This window comes from Diabrotica undecimpunctata, chromosome 5 (genome assembly GCF_040954645.1).
Source record: "Diabrotica undecimpunctata isolate CICGRU chromosome 5, icDiaUnde3, whole genome shotgun sequence".
Classification (NCBI taxonomy): domain Eukaryota; kingdom Metazoa; phylum Arthropoda; class Insecta; order Coleoptera; family Chrysomelidae; genus Diabrotica; species Diabrotica undecimpunctata.
The window spans coordinates 70,042,066-70,055,539 of record NC_092807.1 but is presented as its reverse complement, the minus strand read 5'-3'; the positions used below and the strand labels follow the sequence as shown (position 1 = coordinate 70,055,539).

The following is a 13,474-nucleotide window of genomic DNA, read 5'->3' as shown; positions in this document are numbered from 1 at the left end:
GATATAGACATGCTATCTCTGCCGAAAAAGAAGCAAAAAATAACTCAAAGTAAGAAAGGACTAAAACCAGTCAGCTTTCAGAGAACCTTTCAACGATGTTGAGCTTGGATCCACCATCTACATATTTAATGAAAAATAATACAACTACCGACATTGAGGATCTGAGCACAAAGCTTACTACGAAATCTGGACCAAAAACACCACAATGGCTTATCCGGATGATGAACAACTGTATTCAAATTACGGAGACACCCAAAGTCTAGAGACAAGTCAAAGTTGTTACCTTGCTTAAACCTGGCAAAAACTCCAACGACCACAAAAACTATCGGCCAATATCTTTATTTTGTCAGCTATTCAAAATACTTTTGCACAAGATCGTTAATACGATTTCACCGATATTTGAAGAAAAACTCATCAGATCATGTACATTTCAAATACTAAATCTTGACCAACACATCAAAGACGGGTACGAAAAATATCGGGTATCAGGGGTGGTATTTTTCAATCTTAATGCCGCTTACGACACCTTAAATTACAGAATATTTCTCCAAAAACTATATATCCCCTTACATAACAAACTCACTTATATTATTTGCGTATGCCTACACAAGAGAATATTTTTTGTATCACTCAATGGTAAGAATAGCAGATGAACAACGGTCTCGCTTGGGGTAGCATAAAGGCACCTACACTGTATAACATTTACCCAAAGGATCAACCCATACCGGTAGATAATAGGACTAGTATTATATAGACGATACACCTATTATTGCACAATAAAAATAAACTATAAATCAATTTTCAGCCAAAACTCCTGAAAAACTATTGTGCGCTTCTCAATTTCCCTAACATAGACGCTTTCACAAACTGAACATCCAATGAGGACCAGAAATAATATTCTTCGCAAGCTTGTCAGCTAAAAATGAGGCGCACGTCCTTCCGCCTTTAAAACATAGACGCTTGCACTATATGCTTCTGCTGCCGAATATACCTTGTTAGACAAATTAACCTTTCTTTCTTTTTGTGCACACTACTACCCATTTTAACACAAAAATATCTATTGTAGCACTAAACTATATTTATTTTGAGATAACCTTCTATCGAGATATCATATGTAGTATATAAATAAGACCAGAACTAAAATAATAAAAAAGCTTTATACAAGATATCGCAGAAGAGTAGATAAAATAAAAGTAGTTTTTATTAATCGGATGCTTACATAAAACGTACAAAGACATACTCACGTAATCAAAATACATTACGAAATTTCTGTAATAAAAAAAAAACATCGAATTCGGCATTGAACTAATAAAATTATATTAAATAAAAAAACAACATTTTTAAAAATGCAGAAAAAATAAAATTTTCTATGCAAGCGAACATTCCATTAAATAATAAGCCCAAATCCTTTTGTATCTATATACCTGTTTTTTAAAGAACCAGTTACCTTTTAGTACGTAGTTATACCAGGTAATAAGATATCCTCTGTTACACAGTGTAATGCATATGAAATTACACTGTCTATAAACAGTAGATAAAAATAAGGAGCCCATATAAACCGTTTAGGGTATATGTTGAAAATATACGGTATAATCGCATAGTTGCCAAACTCTCAGAGCTTACTTAAACCGATAAACGTATGGTTCAAATATAAAATGAAGAAGATCTGAACGACCCCTATAATATATACACGTGAACTAAACGATATACATTTATGATACAGGGGTATTTAGGGGCTCCAAAAAATTTTTATAAATTATTAAACTCTACATGTTGATGAATCGACAGAACCAATATTATGGAATGGTCAAGTGAGCTCCGTATATCGGTATCCACTTGACCACGGAGCTCAATTAAACCTGAATTTTAACATGGGCGGAGTCCACTTTATGCCGTAGATATATATATATATATATATATATATATATATATATATATATATATATATATATATATATATATATATATATTTATATATATATATATATATATATATATATATATATATATATATATATATATACACATATTGTGAGGAACAGTGGACGGTTCATTTATACCGTCGATGGTGACGTGGTTTGGGTGGAGGTTGGCGTTATATATAATATAAATAAATTTCTGGGGGTAGGTTATCTGCTTCGGTTCCTCGTGTTCTGGTTCTATATCATTCCCACCTTCAGCTTTACTTTCTCCATTAAATAGCGTAGGTACTAGCCACCTTTTCAGTACTCCTGCCACCTTTTCAGTACTTCTACTTTGTCGTTCAGAAGGATTCCATTATAAACCTTGACTTGATCTGCTTGTGGCTTAAAAACTTTTCTTTTTTTATTAACCTGTTTGTAAAATTTTCTGTGTTCGTGTTCTCTATTTAATTTTTTCATTTCTTCGAACTCTTTATTGATTTGATGCCGCTTTTTCTGTTTGTGCTTTTGTTTTTCCTCTCTTCTCTTTACTGGATACTCTTTAACATTACTCCTAGTTCTTCTATTGATCATTTTTAGATACGCGTCATTCTTTTCTTTGGTTACTCATTTGCATTCCTGATCAAACCAGTTGTTTTGCTGCCCTTTTTATACCTCTCCCAACACATCACCTGCGGTCTTTTACAGTGTGGTTGTTATAAACTCCGAATTTGTGTTAAATTTAGTGGGATCTTCTTCACTTCTGGGATGTTCTGATAGTTTACGATCTAAGTTTATTTGAAAATTTCTTAGTACATTTTAATTTATTAACGTTATATTTGTATATTTTTGGCTTAGTCTTGTCGTTTCTGGATTTTAATATACGTGCTCTGAGACTCCCAGCCATGAGATAGTGATCGAAGTGAATATTAGCGCCCCTATAACTTCTGCAGTCAATAAATGTCCAAATCGATCAGTACGTGGTCTATCTGATTTTGGGTCTGTTGATCTGGGGATGTCCACGTCACTTTATGTATACGCTTGTTGGCAATATGTACTACTGATCGTCATGTTTAGAGATGCTGCGAAATTTATAAATCTTGTCCCATTATCATTACATTCTTCGTGTATGCTATGAGGCCCTAAAATTTCTTCTTGTTCTACCTTAGCGTGCATGTTCCTTTAGTTTGTCCCAATTTCTCATAGAAATTTCTCTTTTTCTGTATCTGTTTTATCCTCGGTGGGAGCATGTGTATTTATAAGACTTTATTTATGTAGTTAAAGAATGTTCCACGTATTCTTAAAACACATATTCCATGATCTACAGTGTTAAAACTTATTATTAGGTTATTAACTTTTTTGCTAACTACAAAGCCCACACCAAAGATATTTATTCAACTTCTTCTAGATAGTATCGGTCCCTTTCCATCGTACCTCCTATATAGCTGTTATGTCCATATTATATTTGTTAAGAGTATCTATACCGATACTCTTAACTTAGTAGGTATATACCAATACCGATATAAACTATTTCAATCTTCCTAGCATCGTCAATATTAGTTTCTCGCAGGTGTCAACAGCGGACCGTAGCTCCGACGATTTATTTACTAGGATTCGTATTTTTCTTTTATTGTACATATTATATAGAAGTTAATTTTATATTGTTATTTATTTTGAATATATTTTTATTTAGATTAAACTTGTGTTTTACTGAGTCTTATATCTAATAGATCTACCCATCATACATATCGGAAATCATTCTTAAAACACAAAACATTATTAAATTAAAATAAAAAAAGTAAATTGCATTAAGATGACACAAGAAAACAGCTTCAGAACAATGTCAGTAAATTTGTTGTAAGCAATAAAAGATAAACTAACTTACCACAAACAGTCTATCTAATTAGCTAAGTCAAAGCCATTCCAAAAAAAAGCTAATAAACAGGATTAATTATGACTTTAAAACAACTTACCTAGCGTTAAAGATTTGTGCGTTGAACAAAATATTATGGCTATAATATCTTGCGGATTGAAGTATTTTATACATATGTTTGCTAAAGAAAAGCTGATCATCATTAAACTTAGTTGCATTAACAGAACTGCAAAGAAAAATAACAATAATAATAATCTTAAACTTAAGTGAAATTGTTTAATGTTTTATTTCATATACTTTATAAAACATTTATATATTATACTTTGTCACATTGAATATGCAGTACTCATTAAACTAATATTTTAACAATATTTTGATAATCAAATGGGTATATAAATATATATATATATATATATATATATATATATATATATATATATATATATATATATCAATTGATTAAAGTTTCCTGCCAATTAAAGACACTGGCGCAAAAGTTTGGTGGTATTCTCAGAGTTGACGTTAAAAAAAATATTTCCGTTAGTTAGAAGACACATGTTTTTATATAATCAAATGCTAACAACTCTATTTCATCTTTTTTCTCCGAAATTTCTGCAATATTTTCTTAAATTTTCTTTCTTTTCTTTTCTTAAAGCTTTCTTTTTTACTATCTCATCTCTTTCTGCTGATATGAGGTTTTCCTGTCGTTGCTTTTCAAATGAGTAGTTATAATTTAAAAAAAAGTGCTGCCAAAAATATTCGTATGTAACGTGATCTTTATTTTTTTTTTTATCCTTCTGAATGTCAATGTAAATATCGGGTTCGTACTTTTTAAAGCAAAGCATATTGTAACAAACCACACAGAGAGGAGTTCGCCAGAGTTGCATACTGTCCCTACTACTTTTCAATGTCTACAGTGAAGCAGTATTTAAAGACGTGCTCTCAGATTCAGTAGCAACTTTTAGCATGAAACTGTAGTATAACTATCAACAAAATATACAAAAATCAGTAATTTGACACATTTGATGCCTTTTTTGAATTTTGGTGCTTATATATAATATACATATATATATATATATATATATGTATATATATATATATATATATATATATATATATATATATATATATATATATATATATTTATGTTTCTATTCTTCAAAACATAGTCTATAAAAACCTGTATTTGTCAATATTTTCGTTCATATCTATGAACCTATACAGGGGGTCCCCGAAAATAGTGCGTTCCTTAAAGGTATAGGTAGAAGGCACCATGTAGAGCAAAAAAGTTTTTTTCTAAATCCAACCGTTTGACCAAAAAACGAAAATACATTTTGGAATGCAAAAAGAAATCTGTCAACTACACTACGTGCAGTACGAAAATCTAAATGTAGACAGTCACAACGTCTTTTTTTTTGTAATGGCATAGATATTAGTCATTCAGCCAGTTGCAATAGATTCTCCAATCAGACAAATACACAACTCTATCCCTAATAGAAAACTAACGGATAATTAATAGAAGAATATACGACAAGGAAACTTACACGGTCACTTGCTTCTCGTCTAGGGGCCCTTCAAGACATTGTTAGTAGACAAACAAAACTGGACCACGGATAAGGTGTTATAACATTTAGGGTAAACAAAGGATACAAATCTAAATTTCCACACGATCAAGAAAAATTCCATTCTCGCATACAAATTCTATAGAACTGTGCATGTGTCTGACAAGAAATCTATAATGATATTATATATTTGTTGTGAGCCTGTAGCCAGTAGCGACTGGATATTGAATGGTGCATACATATTAAATTCAATTAGTTTTTTGTAGAGAGAGTTTGAATGCTGTTGAAACTTAGGACATTCAAAAAAGATGTGATCAAGATCACCCAGTTTTCCGCAATGTTTGCAAATCATCTTCAATCACATTTATTTTATATAAATGACTTGGATACCACGCATGTCCAAAGCGTAGTCTATTTATGGTAGTTATATATTTACGTGGAGATTTAAAATTCTTAAACCAAGTAGTTTGTGGAATAACTGGTTGTAAAGTGATGTATCTTGTTTGGTTTGTAAAGCAGTAAAGATTCCATTGATCTTTCCATGTCGATAGCTGGTTTTTTTTTTAAATCGTAATGGCATCTGGTACACATAAAGAATATGACAATAAAGTGCCTGATATTATACTGGTTTTAGCTAAGTAATCTACATATTCATTATCTTTGAGTCCAATATGTGCCTTAACCCAAATAAATTTTATATTAAAGCCAGAGTCTGCTAAGTGCTTTAACTGATCCTTTATTAAAAAAATATAAGGATTACTAAATGTTTTGGGCAAACAAGTGTTTTTTATGTTCTGTAAAACTGAAAGACAATCTGAAAGAATTAACGATTTTTTAATATAAGAGTTTTTAACATATTTTAAAGCTTCGAGTATGGCCAATGATTCAGCCGAGAAAATTAAAAACTCGTTGGAAAGTTTGTACTTATATTCAGAACCTCTTGAAGGTAGAAAATAGGCACAGCCAGTCCCTTTTATTGATTTAGATGCGCCCGTGTATATAACTGTGGCATCACTATAACAGTTCAAAATGTTGATTGTATAACCCAATCTAATCTAAATTTTATAAGTATTTCTAGGGTTTTGAATACGCAAGAGAGTAAGGATATTGGTCTATATGAACTCACAATATTTGGATCCTTTCCGGGTTTAAGGATAGGAACGACTAAGATATTTTTGAAGGAATCGATAACTTTGTTATTTTGGATGATATCGTTGAAAATATGTAAAAGATGGTTTTTTGCAACCTCTGGTAGGTTGATTAACATGGGGTATTTTACATGATCGATTTCAGGAGAAGTGTTAATGTGTTTTCTAAGGGCGAAGTCTAATTCAGTTTTTGTAAAAGGTTTTAACAGAACGTGAGTATTTGAATGATGACTTTGTGTAGGCTGTGTAGGCGAATGTTGAACCCATGGAGGAGATACTCTATTAAAGAAGTCGTCTAATAAAGTATCATTGAAGGGTTTTGTACTATTATGTGGTACTAATTACTGTGGTACTATTATGTTTCGGTTCATTTTGTTAGCTTGTGACCATATTTCTTTAGAAGTATTTTTGCTTAAATTAGAACACCATTTGATCCAACTAGCTTTGGCTTTTTGTTTCAGCTGCTTTTTAGTATGAGCAATATTTTTCTAACATTTTAGATAATTATCAAGGCTAGGTAAAAGTTTATAAACTGCTAATGCTTTTTTTCTGTTATTAATTATCAGATCATATTCTGGGTCCCACCATGGCGGAGGAGATCGATTTTTGAATTTAAATTTTTTGTATTGAGGAATAGATTTAATAGCAGCATCATTAATGCAATCTATTAGAAACTTATAATTTTCATAAGTATTAAGGGAGCTACTTTTATTGGAAAACATGTTTTCAATTAAGGATGTATACAGGGACCAATTTGCCTTTTTGATATTCCATTTGCTTTTTGGATAAATTGTTTCCTGCGATATGTTGGTTATTGAAAAATTCATAGTTATAGCAAAATGATTGGAGCCTAAGGTGTCAGATAAAACTGACCAGGTGATTTTACTAGTTATATTAGCTGTGTAGAGGGAAATGTCAATCATCGATTTTTGCGTACCATATCTAGGAAGATAGGTAGACTCTCCATTATTCAAAATTACAAGATCTAGATCCTCAACACTACTAACAATTTGGTGACCAACTGCATCATTTTGTAATGAGCCCCACAGTGAGTTATGAGCATTCATATCTCCCCCAATTATAAAAGGTGATTTGACTTGTGAGAAGATATTTATCCAATCGTTTTTGGAAGTACGAATTTTAGGTGGTCTATATACAGATAGAAAACTTAACTCTGTTGTATTAATTTTAACGATAGCACCGCAGACTAAAATTTCATCGTTAAAATTGTTTCTAATATTTATTTGACAAAATGGTATAGTTGTTTTAATTAAGATCGCAACACCTGCGTACCCGTCGTACCTATCTTGGCGAATTACATTATAACCTTTAAATATATAATTCTGATTTGGTTTGAACCAAGTTTCGCTTAATAAGGCAACTTTTTTTATTCGAAACAACGGATCGAGCGTTCCATTGCAAAATTTTTAATGATTTAAGTTCTGTGAAGATGTTATTTATTGATAATATCCTCCAAAATCGTTTTTATTCCATGGTAAATACTATCTTGACTTATTGTTTTTATATCATCTACAGTTTGAATATTTGTGATTAAATTAAAAATGTAATTGGAAATAAGTGTTTGTAAAACTGTCTGATCTGGTTTATTTTGACAATTGGGGATGTTTAAATTAGCAGGAAGGGGTCTAGTGGCAAAATTAAAAGGAAACATAGGTGCATTATGTGGGGACTGTGGGGTAGAAGAGATTAATTTTCGTTTTTTCGCTATACTATAGTGACTTGAGGCGGGTTGTGATGTATTATTTGATGATATGTTTTGATTTCTACGCGTGACTACTTGTGTGACAGCAGAAGGGGTTGAATTTTTTGTGAATGTTGGCAGGGGAGGAAAACTATTTCCGATATTTTCTAGTGTGGAATATCTATTCTGAGTGAACAATCCCGAGAAGGATGATTCACAGTAAGTTTTTGCCTCGATGAAAGAAGTTTTTTGCTCCATCATTACGTTTTTGATCTTCTTCTGCAGTTCATATTTTGGACATTTCTTGGAAATGGATACATGATCCTTACTATTGCAATGGATGCACTGAAATGCACAGAAATACTGATAACATAGACCAAAAATGGGAGAATATTAAACATGCCGTAATGCTGGCAGGGAGAGAAAATTTAACACCGAAAGAAAGGAAACATAAAGAATGGATGAATGAGGAAATACTACAGTTGATGTGTGAAAGAAGGGTACACAAAACAAATAATCCGATAAGATACAAAGAAACAGATAAACTGATAAAAAAGAAAATAGGAGAAGCTAGAGAAAGATGGCTAAGTGAGCAATGCCAGGAGTTGGAACAATTGGAGCGAAAATATGACTTTTTTAATGTACACAGAAAGATTAACGAAATGACAGGAAGGAGAAGAACAACACAGACAGGACAGATCAAAGATACAGATGGTTTACTCATAACAGATTTACAACAAAAAATAAATCGATGGACAGAATACATATCACAACTTTTTGATGACAAAGATAGACAAGAAATCTCAAACGAATATACAGATGATACAGGGCCTGATATAATCAGAGAAGAAATAGATTATGCAATCAAACAAGCGAAAAGTGGTAAGGCCCCCGGTCCTGATGAAATTCCCGTAGAACTGCTCAAACTTATGGACGATGAATCTATTAAAATACTCCTAGATCTATTTAACACAATATATAGAACTGGAATAATACCTAGGGAATGGCTCCGTTCGACCTTTATACTACTGCCAAAAAAGGCAAATACAAGGGAATGCAGCGAATATCGTACGATAGCTTTGATGAGTCATGCTCTAAAACTGTTCCTGAAAATAATCCATAATAGGATCTATAGGAAATTAGACGTAGACATCAGTGACACTCAGATGGGATTCAGAAAAGGGCTGGGTACAAGGGAGGCTCTGTTTGCAATGAACGTTCTCTCACAGAGATGCTTAGACATGAACCAAGAAATTTACACCTGCTTTATTGATTTCGAAAAGGCCTTTGACAAAGTACAACATGAACCACTAAGACAAATTCTAATAAAGAAAAATATAGACAGCCGAGATATTCGAATTATATGCAACCTATATTGGAATCAAACAGCAAATGTGAAGGTTGAGGGTAGGCTAACAGAAGAAATTTAAATCCGTCGAGGAGTCCGGCAGGGATGCATCTTGTCGCCACTTTTATTTAATCTGTATAGTGAAGCTATTTGTGAACAAGCACTCGAGGAAGAAGATCTTGGTCTGATAATAAATGGTGAGACGATCAACAATATAAGGTATGCTGACGATACGGTTCTCCTAACGGGAACGCTAGTAGAACTACAACATCTCGTTCAAAGTCTCAATATATACTGTAACAGTTACGGCTTGAAAATTAATTTGAAAAAAACTAAATTTATGGTAATCACGAAATCAAAGAACATCAGAGCTAATCTTGTAATAGACAATACAACGATTGAGCGTGTGTCCTGTTATAAATATCTAGGTGCTTGGATCACAGACGATACTGATCAAACAAAAGAGATTAGATGTAGAATAGAAATCGCTAGATCAGTCTTTAATAGAATGCGCAAACTCTTTTGCAATCGTGATATCAATATAAAGTTACGAATACGAATGCTGCGGTGTTATGTCTTTTCTACCCTGTTGTATGGAGTAGAGGCTTGGACACTAAAACAGTTGACCACAAAAAACATCGAAGCTTTCGAGATGTGGTGCTATAGGCGCATTCTCAGAATATTATGGATGGACCGCGTCACTAACACGCAAGTACTCCAAACTTTAGACAAAAGATGCGAAATTCTAAATGAGATAAAAACTAGAAAGATGGAATACTTGGGGCACATTGTGAGAGGTGAAAAGTACGAACTTTTAAGAAATATCATGCAGGGCAAAATTAAGGGCAAAAGAAGTGTGGAAAGAAGAAAAATATCGTGGCTTCGTAATCTACGTGAATGGTTCGGGTGTAGCTCGATTGAACTTTTTAGGCGCGCTGCTAACAAAGTCGCAGTGGCCATGATGATTTCCAATCTCCGCTAGGAGTGGCACGAGAAGAAGAAGAAGGATGCACTGAATATCATTATCCTGGAACGTATGATCTTCATTTTTGGTTTTCCCGCATTTTATGCAATGTGCCTGTGTACTGCGACACTGCTTGGAGATATGTCCAAATCTCAAACAATTGTAACACTGAGTGACCTTGCCAATATAGGTTTCCACAGGAAAAAATACACTATTTATTGCAATGTAGCTAGGTAAAATATTTCCCTCAAAGGTGACTATTACAGTCCTTTTCGGTACATAGTTAGTTTTTCCTTCCGTGTCAACCCTTCTAAAAGTTCGATTAAAACCTAATATGGGGGAGGGAGATTCACTGTTATCTAACAAATAATTTTCATCGTATTGGGTATATCAACATCTCTGATTAGACCTTTAATTTCTAGTAGATGATTAGGAATATAAGCTACCAAATTTTCATTTTTTAACTTTAAATTTTTAACCAAATTGTTTGCATCAGAAATAGACCTTAACAGAACTTTAATTCTGTTTTTTCGAATGCCTTTAATTTCAATAATATTAGGAATATTCAACTTTTTATGCAAAATATGCGCGACAGTTAAGGGATGCAAACGGTCTATATTTTCATTGTTTATTTTTCTATGTAAACATAAACATTATTAAAATTGTACTTATCTGATTTGACGTTGAAAAATTTTATCGCTACTGCTTTTTGTGTTATTTCTGGTTCTGGCACTGTTGTAGTACAGTCACTGGTTTTATTCGCATTTTCGCAGTCGAATTATCAAAATTTTCGATTAAACTGGATTCATTAATATGCATTTCACTATTATCACTAACACATGAAAAGTTTAAATCACCTATTGGTGTCTCTGGGGAAATCGCGTTTCCCATGGGGGGTCGCTTATAGACTTATTTATTACACTGAGTTAATGTCAAACTTCGAAACACCTGTACTAATTTAAAATCGAGTTAATTAGTGGCAAAAGACACTGGGCGCTTATTATTGTCGACCTATCGCTTCGGAAGTTCGAATAATACTGTGAGTCACAACGTTAGTAAACAGATAGTTTGGAACAATCGTGTTTAGTGTCACCGCCAAAATGTTTTCGATTCGTGAGTGCCATGATATGTTGATTATTTATACAGAAGCGCAGTGTAATAGTAATTTAGCTGTCCAAATTTATGTGCATCGGTATCCCGATTGTGGGATTATTAAACGTTGTCTGTTGTATTTAATTTCCACTGTAAACTATGTAATTCAGTTAAAGTCCTCGGCATTTAACACTTTTAAAACTTAATAAATACATAGTATTAGTTCAGTTAAAAGATAAAAGTCATTCAGAACCGCTTTCAGTGCATACGATGTTGCCAGAATTTTCTGAAAATAAAAATTCACGTATGTGGAAAACAATGTATTTTTTTTTTTTTTTTTTTTTTTGAAAACGGTTAACTTTAGAAAAAAATATATCTGCTTATCAGTAGTACCTTCGCTTACTTTGCCATTAAGTCGTTTTTTTCAAAAGAATTATATAAAATGCGCACTGCACATAAATTTTGTGGCACTGCTGATGAAATCGGAATAAAAATAAAACTTCCTCGATTAGAGGAATGAAAATGTGAAAATCCTTAAGACTTTTTTAGACATTATATATACATTCCGATAATTTATAACATTATCGAAGATTTAAAACCTCGTTTTCATGAACGAACGTTAAAATACAGAGTATTAAAATTATTAAAAAATTTTGCAAAGAGTAATAGCAAATTCTGCTCATATTATTGTTGATAAATATTGTGTTTTTTTAATTAAAACTTAATTACTGTATATAAAACTCTAAGAGCGGAATTGTAATTGTAATAGTGTAAAACTATTATAATTTTCTGATATTGATATCTATCCTACAATTCATACATAACATTCATACATAACACCCGATGAAGTTCGAAGGTCAGTACAAGAAATAAAATGTAATAAGTCCCCCGGAGGCGATGAAATAGTGGCAGATGCCTTAAAAGTGGATGGAAAAAGATTATGTCAGGACCTTGACACAATATTCACTAGAAGCAGGTCTGCAGGAAGCAGTAACACCAGCTCAGTGGAATAACGCAGAAATGATCCTACTTCATAAAAACCGTTACCAACCGACCTCATAAACTACAGACCCATAAGTCCAAAAATAATTACGAATTGCAATTTTATTAGCCCATAGAACAGGCGGGTTTTAGAAAAGGCTACGGAACAAACGATCACTTATGAGTAATAAAAAATCATAGAAAAATGTACTGAATATAATAAACCACCAGCTTTAATATTTGTGGATTGATTATAAAAAAGCCTTTGACACTATAAATCAACAAAAAAATTTGGAAGCCTTGACATAATGTCAAATTGACTATCGATATATAAATAAAATTAAGTATACCTAAATACAACAGCTAGTATAAGAGTGGGTGATCGTCAAACTCAGAAATTCCCGATACAACGTAGAGTACGTCAGGGGATACCATATCACCGAAACTGTTCACTGTGATTTTGGAATATATATGTAAAAGGGCTAAACATAAACGGAAAAAAGTTTAGCCACCTGAGGTTTGCAGATGATATGATGCTAATAGCTGATAGGATCGATAAGGCCAAATAACTTTTAAATCAGCTCTACCTTTCCTCGCTAGAAGTGGAATTGAAAATAAATATATCTAAAACTATATGAATATTGTAGTCGGCGAAGATATATGCGTAGGAACAAGATCCAGGTAATGGACTATAAATACCTAGGTCACGAGATTCGCATAGAAAAATATAAGCAAACTGTTGAGCTTCTCCGACGTATAAGACTGACTTCCGAAGCCTTCCGCAAGCCGAACCACATGTTCAAGTCGTCTTGATCCCAATTTGCCTTAAAGAAAAATCTTTAATCAGTGTGTTTTGCCAATGTTGACTTACGAAGCGGAAACGTTGAACATGACAAATAGAAT

General features: G+C 32.7%; 1 protein-coding gene across 4 annotated transcripts in view; it reads right to left on the bottom strand.

Annotated features, from left to right (window-relative positions):
* LOC140441378 (sodium/bile acid cotransporter 7-B-like) overlaps nucleotides 1–13,474 on the bottom strand; it is a 443,306-nt gene that overhangs the window by 80,076 nt on the left and 349,756 nt on the right. For 3 of the 4 annotated variants that reach the window (XM_072532085.1, XM_072532084.1, XM_072532086.1), the window contains one exon: nucleotides 3,875–4,000. The exons of the other annotated variant lie outside the window; for it this stretch is intronic. In XM_072532085.1, the coding sequence (XP_072388186.1) occupies nucleotides 3,875–4,000 (126 nt within the window). The remainder of the gene's footprint in view (nucleotides 1–3,874; nucleotides 4,001–13,474) is intronic. 4 annotated transcript variants of the gene reach the window in all.